Source organism: Orussus abietinus, unplaced genomic scaffold (assembly GCF_000612105.2).
Source record: "Orussus abietinus isolate OABI.00-Male unplaced genomic scaffold, Oabi_2.0 scaffold130, whole genome shotgun sequence".
Lineage (NCBI taxonomy): Eukaryota > Metazoa > Arthropoda > Insecta > Hymenoptera > Orussidae > Orussus > Orussus abietinus.
In genome coordinates, this window is record NW_019394315.1 from 119873 (window position 1) to 136678 (window position 16806).

The 16806-nt window shown below is 34.9% G+C and overlaps 4 protein-coding genes across 8 annotated transcripts; 2 read left to right on the plus strand and 2 right to left on the minus strand.

The window, feature by feature from the left end:
- Nucleotides 1-987: 987 nt before the first annotated feature.
- Nucleotides 988-7455, plus strand: LOC105697846 (protein SON). 2 transcript variants are annotated; one of them, XM_012421548.2, is made up of 12 exons: nucleotides 988-1734; nucleotides 2187-2534; nucleotides 2624-3275; nucleotides 3396-3547; nucleotides 3632-3777; nucleotides 3879-3987; nucleotides 4265-4590; nucleotides 4685-4795; nucleotides 4923-5036; nucleotides 6693-6921; nucleotides 7071-7186; nucleotides 7277-7455. In XM_012421548.2, exons 1-12 carry the CDS (start codon nucleotides 1401-1403, stop codon nucleotides 7388-7390), a joined length of 2751 nt encoding a protein of 916 aa, XP_012276971.1. In that variant the 5' UTR covers nucleotides 988-1400; the 3' UTR covers nucleotides 7391-7455. The 2 variants fall into 2 exon arrangements, with proteins under 2 accessions (XP_012276971.1, XP_012276972.1); XM_012421549.2 differs by lacking the exons at nucleotides 7071-7186; nucleotides 7277-7455 and adding an exon at nucleotides 6169-6232 and having other exon boundaries at nucleotides 990-1734; nucleotides 6693-6807.
- Nucleotides 7456-8855: 1400 nt separating this feature from the next.
- On the minus strand, nucleotides 8856-11369 carry LOC105697822 (putative tRNA pseudouridine synthase Pus10). Of its 2 annotated transcripts, XM_012421497.2 has the most exons (8): nucleotides 11296-11369; nucleotides 10854-11071; nucleotides 10675-10776; nucleotides 10249-10559; nucleotides 9959-10170; nucleotides 9753-9878; nucleotides 9438-9630; nucleotides 8856-9339 (listed from the first exon to the last, which is right to left on the minus strand). In XM_012421497.2, the coding sequence occupies exons 2-8, from the start codon at nucleotides 10992-10994 to the stop codon at nucleotides 8895-8897; spliced, it is 1530 nt and encodes a 509-aa protein (XP_012276920.1). In that variant the 5' UTR covers nucleotides 10995-11071; nucleotides 11296-11369; the 3' UTR covers nucleotides 8856-8894. The 2 variants fall into 2 exon arrangements, with proteins under 2 accessions (XP_012276920.1, XP_023287510.1); XM_023431742.1 differs by lacking the exon at nucleotides 11296-11369 and having other exon boundaries at nucleotides 10854-11218.
- Nucleotides 11370-11830: 461 nt separating this feature from the next.
- On the plus strand, nucleotides 11831-14323 carry LOC105697857 (pleiotropic regulator 1). The gene is made up of 10 exons (XM_012421583.1): nucleotides 11831-11961; nucleotides 12088-12194; nucleotides 12295-12419; nucleotides 12499-12770; nucleotides 12838-12987; nucleotides 13060-13254; nucleotides 13349-13467; nucleotides 13547-13726; nucleotides 13802-13955; nucleotides 14175-14323. The coding sequence occupies exons 1-10, from the start codon at nucleotides 11959-11961 to the stop codon at nucleotides 14232-14234; spliced, it is 1365 nt and encodes a 454-aa protein (XP_012277006.1). The 5' UTR covers nucleotides 11831-11958; the 3' UTR covers nucleotides 14235-14323.
- Nucleotides 14070-15848, minus strand: LOC105697858 (tubulin-folding cofactor B). 3 transcript variants are annotated; one of them, XM_012421587.2, is made up of 7 exons: nucleotides 15727-15848; nucleotides 15401-15562; nucleotides 15176-15319; nucleotides 15013-15100; nucleotides 14716-14907; nucleotides 14565-14637; nucleotides 14070-14460 (listed from the first exon to the last, which is right to left on the minus strand). In XM_012421587.2, the coding sequence occupies exons 2-7, from the start codon at nucleotides 15515-15517 to the stop codon at nucleotides 14343-14345; spliced, it is 732 nt and encodes a 243-aa protein (XP_012277010.1). In that variant the 5' UTR covers nucleotides 15518-15562; nucleotides 15727-15848; the 3' UTR covers nucleotides 14070-14342. The 3 variants fall into 3 exon arrangements, with proteins under 3 accessions (XP_012277010.1, XP_012277009.1, XP_012277007.1); XM_012421586.2 differs by having other exon boundaries at nucleotides 15401-15639; XM_012421584.2 differs by having other exon boundaries at nucleotides 15685-15848.
- Nucleotides 15849-16806: the final 958 nt, after the last annotated feature.

The following is a 16806-nucleotide window of genomic DNA, read 5'->3' on the forward strand; positions in this document are numbered from 1 at the left end:
CTGTCTTGGGCTCTGTCCATATATTCTTACGTCCATGGTTGGGTATCTCCTTCCATGTAGCTTTTATGTGTTCTCTCGTCTGTGTCCCTAAGAAACATTCATTATTTTTTTTATTAATTTCCGTGGCTTATAAAAATTGTGCATAAAGTATAACTCAATTCTCGAGCATCCACGTTGTAGTTTTGCCTGTATTTACCTGTACATGTAATAACATTTGGGAGTAAAATAAATAAGGTATGTGAAGGGTAAAATCAAAGAGGGCGCCACGAGTGTTTTTCCCATACCATCAAAAGCGAGCAGTATGTAGCATAGGTAAGCCACTACCGTCACTGCCGCATGGTATTATCATCGTGAACGGCACCTGGTAAATGGCACAGACATCGCGAGTGTATGGCGGGCCCGGGGCGAAGTCCGACCACCGGCGTCATGCGCGACGAGCGCGATGCGTTCAGGACGGGACAAACTGCGTTACCCCGCGTGCCCATTACTGTACGTACCTCGAACGGAAAGACGACTACGTCGTAAAATGTTTTAAAAACGTGGAAATCCGCTCCTTTTTTTGTGATAATAAAGCAATAACTATAGATAAAGTGGTGAAATATATTCGACAATCCTCACAAGTGCGCGAGCCCCTACCAGAAATTCATTGTGCCACCATTGGGGGCAAAAAACGGTGAAAGCTAACGTATGAAACCAGAGGGCAGCATAGAATGCGATTGCGCGACCCTGCCCGTGAGCAATCTCCCAACTCATCTCTGTTATAAATCTCTGTTTATAACAACCAATGTATAAGTCTGGTGTTAAGTGCCATGTAAACGCTGTTTTACGCCAATGTTATCGATGAAACTGGAGTAAAACGATGTTTATACGGAATTTAACAGCAGTTATTACACCAGAGATAAACCATTTCTGTCCGACATAACAGTTCTTGTCGAGTAATCTCATGTGAAGTATCCGACATGTTCACCGTAGTGAAAGTTATCGAATCACGCGAAAGACTCCTTTTAGTTTTTTCACTAGTGTAGATAGTGGCGTCACTAGACACAGCGAATAGGAATTATTTTAGGATCACATATTTTAACCAAGCAATGGGCTTCTAGCAGACATCGAAATTCATTGCCTCTATATTGAGAAATTGTAGAATAAATATCGACTGTTTCTACGGGTTCATCCGGGTGTTTATTTTATTCAGTAATTTGTTCTTAAAGCCTTTCAACATGATGAGCAATTCTATGCGATTTACGAGATTTAACCTCAACCAACCTATTTCACCTTTGTATTTGTGTCTGCATTAACCAGTGTACTAACAGCGACATTTGAAAGACATTATATTTATTATTTCCTTTATTTTCTTTGTAATAATTATTAGAAAATAGAACGATGTAAGATAATTGAACAGAATGGCAGATTTATTTGACATCGCAAATTTAATCACTACCGTGGGAGTGGATGCTGTCAAAATTAAACCTGAACCTGGATTGCCAGAAAAGTCATCGAGTGAAATTTTGACAGAGCTATTTAGCACGTTTGATGCCGAGGAAGAAGCAGCAACACCAGAAAATAGCATTACTGAAGATGCTCAAGAACCAGAGCCAAACGTTGCTGATGAAAAAGATGCAAAACTCGAGAAACCTAAAAAGAAGAAAAGTAAAAAGAAACATAAACATAAAGACAAGAAACATAAGAAAAAGTCAAAACGAAATTCAACTGATAGCAGTGATGAGGAAGTTAATGGTAAAATATTTCAATACTGTTGTTAATTATTAGTTCTAAAGACTAGGGAAAGAACAATTACAGACACGATTTGCAATTTTGAGACAATTTGTATTTATTTGGTTAGAAATTAATATTAGATGGTTTCACTTGTTATTTTAGGAGATATGCTCGTATTTATATCTACCTTTTAATATTACAAGATGTATTTTAGTATTTTAAAGACTACAAATAAAAGATATCATTTAATGTTAAAAGTGAAATATGAGTATGAGCCTTGGATTGATACTTCATTCAACGTATTTAGTTATAGAAAAGTAAAAGGTATTACATACTAGATAAACTTCAAATGTTAGTTTCTATCTTCTTAAACAAATGATACATTCAGTGAAACTTTCTTTTGCTACTTGATTCCTTATACTTCACTTAATGTATAAAACAAATATATAACTATAATTTCTTTATCTATTTAGGTGTTAAGAAAAAGAAAAAACATAAAAAAAAATCAAAGCGGAAACATGAATCTGGGAAAGCTACAGATTCTGACGAGTCTAAGTCTAAAGTGCGAAAACTGAGCATTAGTGATGCTTCTGATACAAAGGTTAAGAAAGAAGGCATTTATAATGGCTGCGATAGTAATGAAAAAAAAGATTCCGAAGATAAGTTGACAAAGCAACAAAAACAATTCACAGTTGAATCTGAATTAGATTCTACAAAAAAATCATTGCCAAGAGAAAAAAAAAGGTCAGAAAGCCCTGAATTACCTTCAGTTGTCAAAAAGGTGGAAGATGACACAGATCCACCGATAATTCCAAAACTTGGTGAGTATTTATCATGTAAGAACATAACTCTCTTTTACTTTTTATTATTAAATTCTCATTTTAAAATAATTAACTATTATTTTATTTAGAAAAGAATAAGCATTCAACACAAGGGAAAATTTTAATAAAAGATTTAAAGAATAGTGCTATTTACAATGAAACTGTAAAGGAAGTACAGAATAAGGAAAAAGAGAAAGCTGCTCGAATGGAAGATGGAGAATTATCAGACAGTAGTTCAGATCAGCGAACACCTACACTAAGTCCAACACCTCCAAGACATGATCCAGTAGATCCTGTCTTTGATAGACTAAAAGCAAGTAGCCCAACGACTGAAGTACTTGTTTCCATAAAAAATGATCTCAGATTAGTTTTGAAAGAAAAAGAAAAGAAAAAAACAGGAAAAAAAAAGTCTAAGCAAAAAAGTGAAATGAATTCTAAAAATGGAAAAAGCCATAAGGAAAGTAAAGATGTAAAGGAAAGTAAACGTAGTCGATCACGAGGAAGGAAGAGATCTGGATCCCGAACACATTCAAGTTCTCACCGTAGTAGAAGTAGAGGTAAAGAAAAACATCGTGCCAGGAGCTTAGATAGGAGAGAAAAGGATGGAAATGATGACAGAAGGGAAGCAGAGAAAAATAGACATAGAAGGAAATACTCGAGAGAACGTAGACATAGGAGTCGAAGTAACAACAGAAGTCGTGATAGATCTCCCAGAGGACGAAGCAGAAGCAGAGAAAGAAAGTAAGTTGCAATGTGATCACACAGAATACTTGCATTTTTAAATCGATACTTGCTGGATCCTCTAATCATCCATTTTTTTACGTTTTTTTTCTTTTTCAATAAAATATTAATTATTTACAGAGAAAAGATAGAAATTGACAAAAAGAAGCTTTTAGAAATAGCAAGGAGAAATGCAATAAATATGATTAAAAAAGGAACCTTGCCATTGGCTCAGCAAGACAAGGCTATTGCTGCTATTCAGGCCGGTGGAAAATCAATTGATGAGCTTACAGGTAAATTCTTGAGAATAATTCCTAAATGTCTATTAAAAGTGTATTTTAGTGTGATTTCTCATTTACTGCAATTATTTCATACAGATTTTTGCAAGTCACTTTCAAAGTCTGAAGCTTTGGGAGAACTGTCAAGCATTTCCTCGGAAGATGGTGATAGTGAGTCTGAAAAAGGTTTTCACCATCCATTTCTGGTCAAAGATAGACCTAGTTCTATTATTATGAATATTCGGGTTAGTATAATTTATAACCATTCATTTCCATTATAATTTTATATATATATATATATGACACTCACTTATAGTTCATGACAAAACATTTAACACATTTTTAGGATGCTAAACAACTACCAACCAAAACATTTCAAGAAAAAACTGCGGAATCATCAAATCAGTTGCGATTGCAATTCCCAGTTTCCAGTGGTCAACATCATAGAAAAACTGGTATGACTTTCTATGCCTAATGATTCTACACATATAAACAGCTGATCAATGCCCTATTCTGTATTGTAATTTCCTAAAAATGATAGTTATTGAATAGGGATTATTTTATTTTTGCTGTAAGAAGCTCAATATTGACTTACTGGGGTAATGAATATATGAAATTAGTACTGTAGCCACTATGAGCAAATTATGGTATAACTTTTTTTCTGGAATTGACAAAATTATGTACCTGCATGATTTCTTCTAATTATAGAATAATCTTTTAAATTCCGTTTAGAGAGTGAATGGGTGCCGGTAACTCCAAAGAAACCAGAATCTAAAAAAGCTTTTGTACCAGCAACGGCAACGACTGAACCCCTCGCTATCATGCCACCTCCTGCCCCTGCTCCTGCTATTGCTCTTCCTCCTGTTTCTACTTTTACTCCTCCTGCTCCTGCTCCTGCTCCTGCTCCTACTCCTGCTCCTACTCCTACTCCTACTCCTACTCCTACTCCTACTCTTGCTCCTGCTGTTGCATCTGTGCCTTTACCTATGGCTGTACCGATGTCTGCTCCGATACCTTCTACACAGCCAACAGTATTCCCACCAACTTCAGCTGCATCGGTTAGTCCTATTAATTTCAAATAAATTTATATATGTCTTGAATCTTAATAAGCATGTTATTTAGCACGTTTCTCATAAACGGTGTGCATTTCAGGCGGTAGACATAAGCTCTATCGTATCGCAAAGGTTGGCTGCGATGAGAAGACTGACAGAAAATCCAAATGACGTTCGTGCGATCAAAGACATGAACAGAGCCCACAATGAGGTAATGTTTTTCTCTGGAATTTAATGAAACAAAGAGTACCTAGTTCAAGGTTAATAATTGTAGAGATCCAGATATATATTAAATAGAAAATCGTAACATTATAATTATATGTACACTTATTTTGTAGATGAAATGCTGGGCTGAAAGTAAACAGATGCCAGGTCAATTTACTGGCAGTACTGGAGTTAGAGTGCTCACACCAGCCGAGCTTACATCGGGACATCAGGCATGGGCCCGCAAGGTAACAGAAACACGTTACATATGTTTTGCACTTATTTTATTTTTCCGTCACGTAACAATATGAAGAACGACAGTCGGGAGCGGTTCGAATTTTCTTCATATTTATCTTTCAGAATTTTCACGATTTTCTTTTTATATATACCATACCGTGTTGCAAATTCTATTATACTATTCAATTCTCACATATCTTAATGGAAAATTTAACGCTGATGTCATAGGTCCACATCTTTATGTATGTAATGTTATCATAAATTCGTCTATTATGAATACACGTCTACATTGTTGATGCACTTCAATGTTTGTCTTACTATCATGACAGGCCCTCGTTCTTGGAATTAAAGAGAAATTATACATATATTTCAATTATGTTACCAAGAATGTTTTCTTAAGAACGTTGGAAAATTCAAAGGATAGAACAATTTTTACACTTTTTGCTTATAACTTTATTCTATTCAAATGACATACAATTGAATTGAGGTGTGTTAATTTATCCAAATGCCTGTAAATTGAGGAAATTGTGTGTAATTCCTGTAAGAAGTTCACATGCAGTTCATTATATGGGCCTGTCATTGTGTAGTACTGACATTGTGTAACTTGATATTGCCTGTAACAAGTTTTCAGGTACAGTTTCAGTCATAGTTTTTGAACGTAACAAATTTAACTTGACTGACACTGTGCTGCAGGCATGGACCACTTCTCATCGAGGGGTGGACTCTGTGTCTGCACGGACACAAGAGCACCATTGCTTTTCAATTAATATTTTTATTAGCATAAAATCAGTTATTGTGGCCTTATAAGAAATTTTGCAATATTAAGATTATGTTTATACCTATGACTAGGATGTATTTAATTATTATTATCATGCAATACAATGTTAATTAATTAAACTGTAATTAAATTTATCACAAGATTACTGGAGATTTTATGACTAATAAAAATAAATATAGTAAAAAGAATTATGGGATTTTGTCGGCAATGGACTCCTGTGAGATTTTTGCTAATTATCGTCAGCAATTGAATTACACGCTATTATAAATTCTTGGTGTAGGATTCCATTGTATACCATATAATGGTGTGATGAAAATGCTGGAATATTTAGCATTAGTCTGCATCCACCTGAGGGTTTGTTACAGGCACGTAGCTATATCAGCGAAGAGACAACTTCAGCAGCCTGATGCCCGTTCTATTGCGTACAGGGTAAGTATTCCAATTCTAAAAGCATTCTTCTGTTTCATGTAACTCATATATACTCGTGTAAAAGAGAGTCGTAACATTATACTTTTGAAGTTAAGCCGTATCTGAAAAATAATGACAACCTTCCCAGGGTATATTTATTTACTAGGAAGTGTATTCACGACTTCATAATTTTTATGATTAGATGTACTTATAATTAGTAAACCTCATGGATTCAATGAGTATAGACCCCAAACATAAAAGGGAAGTTAAGTAAAGTATTTATCAACATTAATTATGATACGCCTGAATATGTAATATTAAATGTACTCCCCTTGATTAGGTTAACACGTGAAATCAAAATGCTTTATATTGCAAGCATGACACCATAACGTAATAGTCTTATTTTCATAAAGTGTCATTTTGTGAAGCTCTTAAAATGTATTAATGTGTTTTGTTTCTTCTCAACAAATGCATTATATAGGACCAGTTACTAACAGCACAGCCTGTTTCGGGTGGAATGGGCATGGCCTTACTTCAGAAGATGGGCTGGAAGCCAGGGGAAGGTTTGGGAAAGAATAAAGAAGGAACATTGGTGCCCTTACAATTAGAAGTCAAACTCGACAAAAGAGGATTGGTTTCGGAACAAGATATCGGAAAGAAACCAGGAAAAGCAACAAAACCTGTAGTACCAACTATTAAAACATTGGAAGGTACAATTCCACGTTTCATTATTGCAAATTGACATTGTGATATAAAGAAACTCCTTAAAAACTCAAAATGAAATCAACCCATTGTAATAATCAAATTATGATAGAAACAGATACCCTTTTTTATACTTCACATAATGCTTGATTTGCAGGAAAACATCCTGTGTCCTTACTGGGTGAGTTCTGTTCAAAACGTAAGTTAAGTCCCCCAGTTTATGAGCTATGCTTTGAGTGTGGGCCAGACCATAAGAAGAATTTTCTTTTCAAGGTGAGCTCACTTTTTTTCATTGTTTAAGTCAATAGCAGATAAGTAAGAATTTAAGAAAGATTGAATTCTTGGTATTTAAATAAATTACAGGTGAAAGTGAATGGTGTAGAGTACAAGCCAAGTGTCGCCAGTCCCAACAAAAAGCAGGCAAAAGCGGAGGCAGCGCAAATTTGCCTTCAAACATTAGGATTGTTGCCTTCATAAATACCTTTGTAAACTATTGTATAAAGTTTATGACTTTAGGAAAAATAACATGTGTGAACAAGTAATGTGCTTAGAATATTATCTCAATCAACGATGAATTAGGACCTCAACCTACTATGTCATGACATCTATCATTAGAAGACAATGTTAGATTCGTTCAAATCCCTATTTTACTTAAAAAGTGAAGACCATATATAAGATTAGTTGTTAAAGGTGAATAGAAACCATAGATCTTATAGAAATGGAGGAAATATTGCTGCTGCATGTGTGCACATACAAGTGTCCAGAGGAGGTTAGACATGGTTAGCCAAAGAAAGAGACTAGAGGTAAATCGGGTATCCATGTATGTATGTACCATGTTACACTACCATCGCAGACCGCTGTTACCCAGGGTTGGATAATTTCGCGTTTTCTTTTTTTGAGGTTTTTGACATATATTACATAAACCAAATAATTTACCGTAGAAAATAGTAAAAAAAACCAGTAATAAATTACGTATCCAATATAGAGGATGCCACAAATAGTACATACGAAATACGGAATCTGCTAGGTTATAAACGTCTTTTAACGCATATGTAAACACGTAAATATTTTTGAGAAATAATAAATGAATATGGCGCTTGTGTTCAAAATTGTTTAGAATGTTGCGTTCCGATATGGCGTATACCACACATGTGCAATATATATATGTTTCGCTAGGTTATAAACGTCACTATGCGCGTATGTAAACACGTAAAAATGTTTAAAGAGCAATTTGGCGCTTGCATTCAAAATTCTTAAGACCTAAAACTGTTTAATATCAAATTTCTAACTGGATTTATTGATTTTTACTTAGAAATAGAAAAACAATATATTTTGTGCTTGGATAGAAAACTACGAACGTATCATACGTGTAATATACACGTAGAAAACCACATATATTACCTGGCGTATTATACATTTCTGGGGGTCTATTACGTAAAGCAAAATGAGCGAAACTCTTCTTTACTGTTACGGCTTTCCATCTTCCCGCCTTTGCTGCCTATAACCGACGCCTCTCAACCATTTTCGATTTACAAGGTATATACCTTTATTTGCAATATTACTAGACTGGAAGTGCTAGTGATCTCGTTCTTTCATATGGCGAATACGTAATTCGGCGAATAAACCCACGTGAGATGAAAGTGCGAGAAGTGAGCGCGCTCGTCAAAAATACGTAATAACAGAGATGAGCAGGGTAATAAACGCCCTGACCCTGTCGGTTCACACATGGACTTATGAATATATGCGGAGCTCAAAGTCCCATCTTCGACCATGGAGGCAAGTCACGCGTAGGAAAGGGAGAGGTATATTGGTTCTGATTTTCCAGTCTCCTGATTGGCTCGTAAGAATATCTTACGCCCATGGATTAGCTCTAAAAAGCAGCGCGTAACTTTGAAAGCAATTTCGCTTATTTTTTATAATACATGATGTAGATGTTCTTTATTGTTATACTTATTTTACCTTTACTTAGAAAACAGGCAACCTAGGGCCAATCTAAGTTGATGCTCGTAACGTCTAATGTAACGATATCCACATCTGCATTAAGTAAATTACACAGGTTTGGTTTTGTTCTTCCAAAATCTCCATGTACAAATTCTTTTACATATGTCCCTGCTTGAGTTTTAATATCAAGTATGAAAAAATATTGATTATATGTTTTCAGTTTTGTAATTAGGGAATCAGGTACATTTTGAAGCTTTTCGGGTTCAATCCAGTTTGCTCGCATTTTATGAATGATGCGAATTCGTGGAGTTAAAGGACGTCTATGTAATACCCTAGTGGGTGTTTTTTGGACAATTTTTAAATTTTCTGTATGGTTTAATTTTTCTAAGGAAGTGAAATCGTTTAGTCCATTCCGACACAAACATAGTGCCCGATATGTCTTTGACTTTGTCACTTCTCCTAGTTTTAGCTTATTTAAATCAGTTCTGGAAAAGAAAATTATCGGTATTCAGAGTTAGAATAAAGCAGCACTATCAATGATCAAATAAGAAAAAAGCAGAATTGTCTAAGATTTTTAACTTACTTTGATAATAACTTCAAATCTGTTACACTCTTTATTTGTTTTGATGAGTCATTAATGATGCTGTTTAACCTTAGTAAAGTTTCATCCGTTATTTTGGTAACTTTGGGATTTACTAGTTCTACAGCGAATGGCCTTCCATAGTAAATAGTTCTCACATCTACATCTTCTCGACCAGATGATAAAAATTTCATTGCTAAAAATTGAACATCTCTTATTAAAAGTTAAAATGTAGGAAGAACATGTGAATTACTATACCTCATAGAATTATTAAAATGCTGTTTTCATCAGTAATTTGGCATTTCTACTCTTACTTACAATCAGCTTTAGTGTATTTCATAATCGGTTGACACAACAATTCTTGTACCGATGTTTCCATCTTTTTATGTCCGTCTATGAACCATGGAGTCTGGCTCAGTTCTCGACTAAATTTATTGTAACGACCTACATTTTCAGAACGTCAAAGAAGCTTTTAAATATTAAAATAATATTGTTAAATAATTTCTTAACATTTGGATACATACCCCCTATATAGATACTTCGATGGAGACATGTAACTTTATCAACAACTACGATTGAAACTGGTTGTGATGGAGGACTTTTACAGTATTCCAAAAGTTGGTTATCTGTGATGCTATTTAGCATAGTTTCAATGTTCTTCTTACTGCAAATAGTAGCATTATGCTTCCTTTTCCGTTTAGTATTAGTTTTCATTGCTTGTTCCTTTGAATACAACCTGTTTAAATAATTATTATATTATTGAATACAGAGTTAACTTTAACATCAGGAACATTTATAAACTATAAATACTTACAAAGCTTTACATTCCTTGTCATCATCTGCATATGTGATAAAAATATCAATCACCAAAGAGGATGTAGCTGCGGTAACTTCAACCTTTTTCTGCAGAACAGTTTCAACTTTAGGTGTAATTAAAAATTTCCAAATATCCTTAATGTTTTGTATTCTATATATAAAATTCTCTTGAGTACCATGTAACAATGGATGTTTTTGAACTAGAGAAATGTTCATTAACCGTTCTCGCACTGGCAACACGGTTGGTATCGTAAGCGAACATGAAAATGTATCACTGTCGTAATCACCTTCTCCAACAGCTTCAGAAATCTAAAATTCTTCATTTTAGTCTTAGTTACATAAATTAGAGACATTTTCTTAAACTAAATTAGATAATCTAATTGTAAATATACATTACTTTGATTTAATTTCGCCGTTAAATTACCTTTGTTAAAGCTTCATCCTGAATGCTATCGTGTAAGAACCCTAGGCAAATAATGCAAATGTTTTCATCTACAACCTTTTCATGTTCATCAATATATTTCAACTGCAACAAAAAGGGTGTCAAACCAAGCGTCAGATGTTATTTCCATCAAATTATTAAATGTATCATAATTGCCGTACATTTTTCACGGTCGAAATCGGGTCTTCGTAGCACTGCAAATTTCGATAACCAGTAAAACGTAAACAACACCTTAAACAGCATCCACATTGTCTCATAAAGGTGAACGCTTCCTTATCATTTTGAAAAAATGATGAATTCATATTGCACCGTTTAAAAGGGGTTGTAACATAAAACAAACTATTTCCATGTAATATTTATTTGTTTATTCAACGAAAATCTGAAACCAGACAGTAGGAAAGAGCATCCATGCCTCGTATTTTGTCACTAACAGAACCTATCGCTATCTACCGGCACCCGTCCATAATTTCCACGCTTAGTATAGACGCATACTTTACTCTACTCCGATTGGTTTACGGTAGGTTTAAACCGTAGGTAAACCCAGTTAAGCTTTGGTTAACTCGAGGTGGAACCAGGCTTAATAGTGCTCACATATATACATACATACATACAGGTGTGTATGATATGTGCAAGGGTAGAAGCAGGTAAACCGACGTAAAAACCTTGGAGGACCGAAGTAGACCGAAGCAAGTCTGGTAAATCTGGTAATAACGCTCCGAGCGCGCACACGGCCTTATATGCGGGCCCCACCCCGGCATGCGCATGCACAGTTCCTTGTCAGACCTTTGTCCAATTTTTGAGTTTGTTCATAAAAATGGAATTTCATGGTTATCAAGCCCTTTCTTAGGGTCTTTATACTCACGTTATAAAACTTCAAATGATTCGATACACCTAGCCTCGAGAAAAATTTCGTAAAACATTCTCCCCCTCGGTGGCATATTTTCTGCTATATCTGACGTTTTAAAAACCTGTTTAGTTGGACAAAATTACAATTTAGTGGTAGCGATTGGGGGGGATTCTTACTATTTCTAACAAATCTTAGGGAAAAATTGGATTTTTCCTCTAGAATTCTCTACTTTATACATTGGCAGCACTGATGACGCGATTCATATACATATATGTATGTACATATATAAATGAAGCGGCTACTTCCTTTGCGGTTTAGATTTAAAATATGCTCTTATATAAATAAAGATCTAAGATAAGTCCAGAATTATAGTGCAACTTATTTTAATACGTGATCGGATTTTAGTGAATCGATTCAGTATGGTAAGAGTATTATTATAATTTAACTTATGAACTAACCTCCTTTAAAATGTTTTTTCATGTATATTATCATTTAGCTGTTGTAAATAATAACTTTTAATGCAATTTTTTTCACGGTCTGAATAACAGGACGTTCAACGACATTCAGTTCATACATTGGTATTTCGGTCTCTGAAGCGAACTCACGATATGTTCCTTTCAAACCAGGGCAGTTTACCTTTCGTCGACTTGAATGTGTAAGGACATACGATTTCATATTATCTACATTACTTCAATACGATAAGGTTTTAGAGCATTAATTTAGATAGATATTTACATAATTTTTCTCAAATTCAGTGAAAGAATAAAGAAAGGAATAAAAGCAAAAGATTCCTATGGCCCAATAATGGAACGAGTTAAACACAACAATAATTTTCAAGCACAAAACGATAGTGAACACAAGGATCCTCCACCACCAGGTGGTAAGATCGATTTACAAAGATGAAATTATATTTTATTTGCAGTTTTGAGTAGTTAATAAAATTTCTAATTTATTTTTAGATGAAGGATTTAGTGGGCAAAATTCAACATCAGTGGTTGCGTATACTTCTGGTCCAAGTGGTGTAGCAGTTGCAACTCCAACTCCAGGTGGTGCATCAAGTGGCTCGTTGATGTTACCACAGAAAAAGGCTCCGTCCATGACAAAGCCAAAATGGCACGCTCCTTGGAAATTATATCGTGTAATCAGTGGTCACTTAGGTTGGGTACGATGTTGTGCCATTGAACCAAGAAATGAATGGTTTGCTACAGGTTCAGCAGATAGAGTAATAAAGGTAATAGCAATGGTATCTCATGTTTTATTTGATCGATAGTTTTTACTGTAATTTTTTAATCTTTCAGATATGGGATCTTGCTACAGGAAAACTAAAAGTATCTTTAACAGGTCACATCAGCAGTGTGAGAGGGCTTGCATTTTCACATAGACATCCTTATTTATTTTCTTGTGGCGAAGATCGTCAAGTTAAGTGTTGGGATCTTGAATACAATAAGGTATATATAAATTGATTTTAGAAATTGATCTTACAATAAAAACATGATTTTTACGTGAATTTTATCTTCTAGGTCATAAGACATTATCATGGACATTTGTCAGCAGTTTATTCTATGGCCTTGCATCCTAATATCGATGTATTAGTAACAGCAGGAAGAGACTCAACTGGGAGGGTTTGGGACATGCGGACCAAAGCAAATGTACATACACTTGCAGGTCATACAAACACCGTAGCAAGCGTAATTTGCCAAGCTGCAGAACCACAGGTAAGGAAGATAGCCTATTTGTTATGTATCTTTATTCAATTAACGAATTTTATGGGTCTTATTTGAAAACGTTTTATCAAAAAATTGTTGTCAGGTAATTACAGGAAGTCATGACTGCACAATACGTTTGTGGGATTTGGCTGCAGGAAAAACCAGAGCTACTTTGACAAATCATAAAAAGAGTGTGAGAGCTGTTGCACTTCATCCAAACTTGTTAGTGCTTTACAATTTATGTTAAATTATTATGATATATCATAAGTTGAATTCTACGTTTACATTTTTTTCTTGACAGGTATATGTTTGCTTCAGCATCACCAGACAACATAAAACAGTGGAAATGTCCAGAAGGAAAATTCATTCAAAATTTATCCGGACACAATGCAATAGTAAATTGTTTAGCTGTTAATTCTGACGGAGTCTTGGTGTCAGGTGCTGACAATGGCACCATGCATCTATGGGATTGGCGAACAGGGTATGCCAGATTTCTATCATTAATTGTATTTAGCAGGGAGTTGTGAATTATACTGAATGAAATGATTTTGTATAGATACAATTTTCAACGACTTCAAGCACCGGTTCAACCAGGTTCCATGGACAGTGAAGCAGGCGTTTTCAGTATCACCTTTGATATGTCTGGAACTCGCATGATTACTACAGAGGCTGACAAAACGATAAAAATATACAAAGAAGATGATACAGCGGTAAGCATTCCATCCTTAGTATTACGAGTTCATTGTTGGTCTCCTGGATTTTATAGTTCTAGTTCAACTTATTACTTTCCTGTTTGATTATTTTAATTGCCATTAGTCCTCTTCTTATAATTGCCGATAATTCTTTACTTTAAATTATTACAAATAAATCTTAGAAGTCACTAGTCTGTGTGTCATGTGGTTTAATAAATATATGTTAATCTTTTTCAGACGGAAGAAACACATCCTATTAATTGGCGCCCAGATATAATAAAGCGAAGGAAGTATTAATCAAGCAAGTGTTTGTATTTAATACAAAAATTGTATAAAGAAACGTGTATAAAAAAAAAACTCGCAAACAAAAAGAAATTTTTTTCAAATGCCTTGGAATTGTTTAATTTAAAGCTCCTCATCTAAGTCATAGTCTTCTTCAGGAAAATCTCCGACCTTTACGTGATTCACCTTCACAAATCCTCCATACTTTGGCGGACACTCAAAGTACTGTTTTCCATTTACACTGAAATTCAAGTAAAATTATTGAATTAAAAATGTTTTAAACCAATTCACGACTATTGTTTTTTTTTTCATGTGAGTTTCCAATCAAATAAAACATTAACTTACGTCCCATCATTTTTTCCAAGTGGCTCGTCATATTTTACTCCAACCCACCAACCTTCTTTAAACTCAGTTTTACCTAGGTAGAATAATTTCAATAGTGTTTTAATATGAATCTACAGTAATTACTTTATTTTGACAATTAGCAATTACATACCCACATACATAATGGTGGCTCTTCGTTTTGGCTGACCAGGGACATGAACTTCACAACGATCTCCAACCTTCAATTTATTAGCTAATGCTTCCTCTGCTTCTTCTTCACGCATTTTCTCTTCAGCCTTACGTTTTAGTTCCTCTTCATTATATTTACCTAATTTGTTTTTTGCCAGAAATGCCTTTACTGTGTCTGGAATATTTAAGTGCAAAAATCAACCATGTCCATAAAGAACTTCAAAATACTTCAGAGTACATGTGTAATTCCGACAATTCACTAACCAACTATCGATGTTACCTGATCTTTTAGAATAATCCTCTTCGGATATTTCAAATTTTTCAACCTTGGACAAATCTTCCTCCGTGCGTGAAAAGTTGTCGATTACCTACAATTTGAAACCTAATTAATATTGTTCCACAATAAGTTAATTTATCATGCTAAGAATTAATTTTTAACGTACATGAATTCTCATGCCATCATCGATAGGATATGATCCTAGCAGATGAGAACCTTCCGTAAGTTTACAAGTAATTGTGTCATTCTTATCATAAACCTCTAATGACAACGTCATAGGATTAGCTCCTGTAAGTAATTCAAGCTTCCCCTAGAAACAAACAATTATTTCACGTGATGAATCCGTGTACAAACACTAGACAATTAATCGATCGAAAGCACTTTGGATTACCTTAAACTCATCGACAGAAATGCCTTTCTGAAATCTTCTTTCAACTACTGAAGAATTACCAGAGTTCGTTATCTTCAGATTAACGAAGTCTGATGTGATGACAGAATAGTTATCCATAACCAATTAATTCTTTTCACTATATTATTATACTACAAACACCTCCTGTTCAATATGTCATTTAAAAAAGCCGTTAAATGTCGAACGTTTTAAAAGTTAGGTTATATTTCACATCCTTTTCACTGTAGGAGAGAGGAAATTACACGCAATGCGTAATTGCTACTTACACACAGAAAACGCTCTGACTAGAGGAATAATGTTTTTGATACCTTAGAAATAATAATTAACGACACGAAAAACCGTGTGCAATCGTGTGAAATTATGAAAGGAGCTGTCAAAGTTGCCTCCAAGTTGTCTTTTTGCCGGTGCCGGTACTTTGTCAATGCGCAGTCAATGCGTCATGTGGCATGTGAGCATGTATGAGCACTACACGCACTTGCTGATATACATATACTAGTATTCATCGATGGTTTCCTCGCGGACCTACTGCCCTCTCCGGCCGCACGGTATTAGCAGCGGGAGCAGCGCGCAATTGGAATCGTTCAAGGGGCAGAATGGATTTCCTAAAGGTGCAGAATGTAAATATATAAGAGACATGAAATCATTATTCCGCTTCAATGTCCAAAAGTGGATGCATTGTAACTTTTCCTACGGCATTTAATTATATAAATATTAATTAACTCTTTTTTTTAAAGCTAATATAATATTCTAACGTCGTTTCAGTGGATGGAACAATTGAATCGCTAAGAAGCTTATGAACTTTTAATAAAACATGTTTTAATATATTATTTAAGAATTTCTGTGAATAATCATTTAACAAAAACTACGTTAAGTGGGTCAGGGACACTTCACAATAATACGTAAATAATTATCATTAATTGTTTTTGTTTATAAACTTTATTTTTTAGGAAATTGATTCTGCCCCTTTGGCGATTTAAATTCCGCGCGGCTCCCGCCGCTAGTACGTTGCGAGGACGGAGAGGGCAGTAGGTCCGCGAGGAAACCATCGATGAATGCCGGTCTATACATTCATACTAAATCTAGAGTTCTAAATCCAGTATGTTACGTCAGAAACGAAGAGAAATTCCCGGTAACTTATCGGTAATTTCTCCAAAGCCTTTTTTAACGAGAAATTATGAGAATTTGAATTTTTCAACAGAGCGAACGAGAGGTTTCGATTAGCTATAGAGAAACATCGTAGAGAGGAATTTCCGTTGTACGTTCCCCGTAGCCAATCAAAACCTCCCATTCGCTTCGTCGCTGAATGAAATATCAGTTCGTTTGAAACAAATCGCATGGAATTTTCCATGAAGTTGTACATATGTACGTGAATATTTTTAGCTGGAGGT

Bases quoted from the DNA above. Each gene is read 5' to 3' on its own strand.
- LOC105697822 (XM_012421497.2), bottom strand. From the start codon at position 10,994: ATGAATTCATCATTTTTTCAAAATGATAAGGAAGCGTTCACCTTTATG. The intron at 10,560-10,674 runs GTAATTTAACGG...GAAGAATTTTAG, and splicing joins AGGATGAAGCTTTAACAAAG to ATTTCTGAAGCTGTTGGAGA. The intron at 9,879-9,958 runs GTATGTATCCAA...CTGAAAATGTAG, and splicing joins TCGAAGTATCTATATAGGGG to GTCGTTACAATAAATTTAGT.
- LOC105697857 (XM_012421583.1), top strand. The intron at 13,727-13,801 runs GTATGCCAGATT...GATTTTGTATAG, and splicing joins CTATGGGATTGGCGAACAGG to ATACAATTTTCAACGACTTC. The intron at 13,956-14,174 runs GTAAGCATTCCA...AATCTTTTTCAG, and splicing joins ACAAAGAAGATGATACAGCG to ACGGAAGAAACACATCCTAT.
- LOC105697858 (XM_012421587.2), bottom strand. From the start codon at position 15,517: ATGGATAACTATTCTGTCATCACATCAGACTTCGTTAATCTGAAGATA. The intron at 15,320-15,400 runs GTAATCCAAAGT...GTTTGTTTCTAG, and splicing joins TTTCTGTCGATGAGTTTAAG to GGGAAGCTTGAATTACTTAC. The intron at 14,638-14,715 runs GTATGTAATTGC...TATTCTACCTAG, and splicing joins AGCCACCATTATGTATGTGG to GTAAAACTGAGTTTAAAGAA.
- LOC105697846 (XM_012421548.2), top strand. From the start codon at position 1,401: ATGGCAGATTTATTTGACATCGCAAATTTAATCACTACCGTGGGAGTG. The intron at 1,735-2,186 runs GTAAAATATTTC...TTATCTATTTAG, and splicing joins CAGTGATGAGGAAGTTAATG to GTGTTAAGAAAAAGAAAAAA. The intron at 3,988-4,264 runs GTATGACTTTCT...AATTCCGTTTAG, and splicing joins TCAACATCATAGAAAAACTG to AGAGTGAATGGGTGCCGGTA.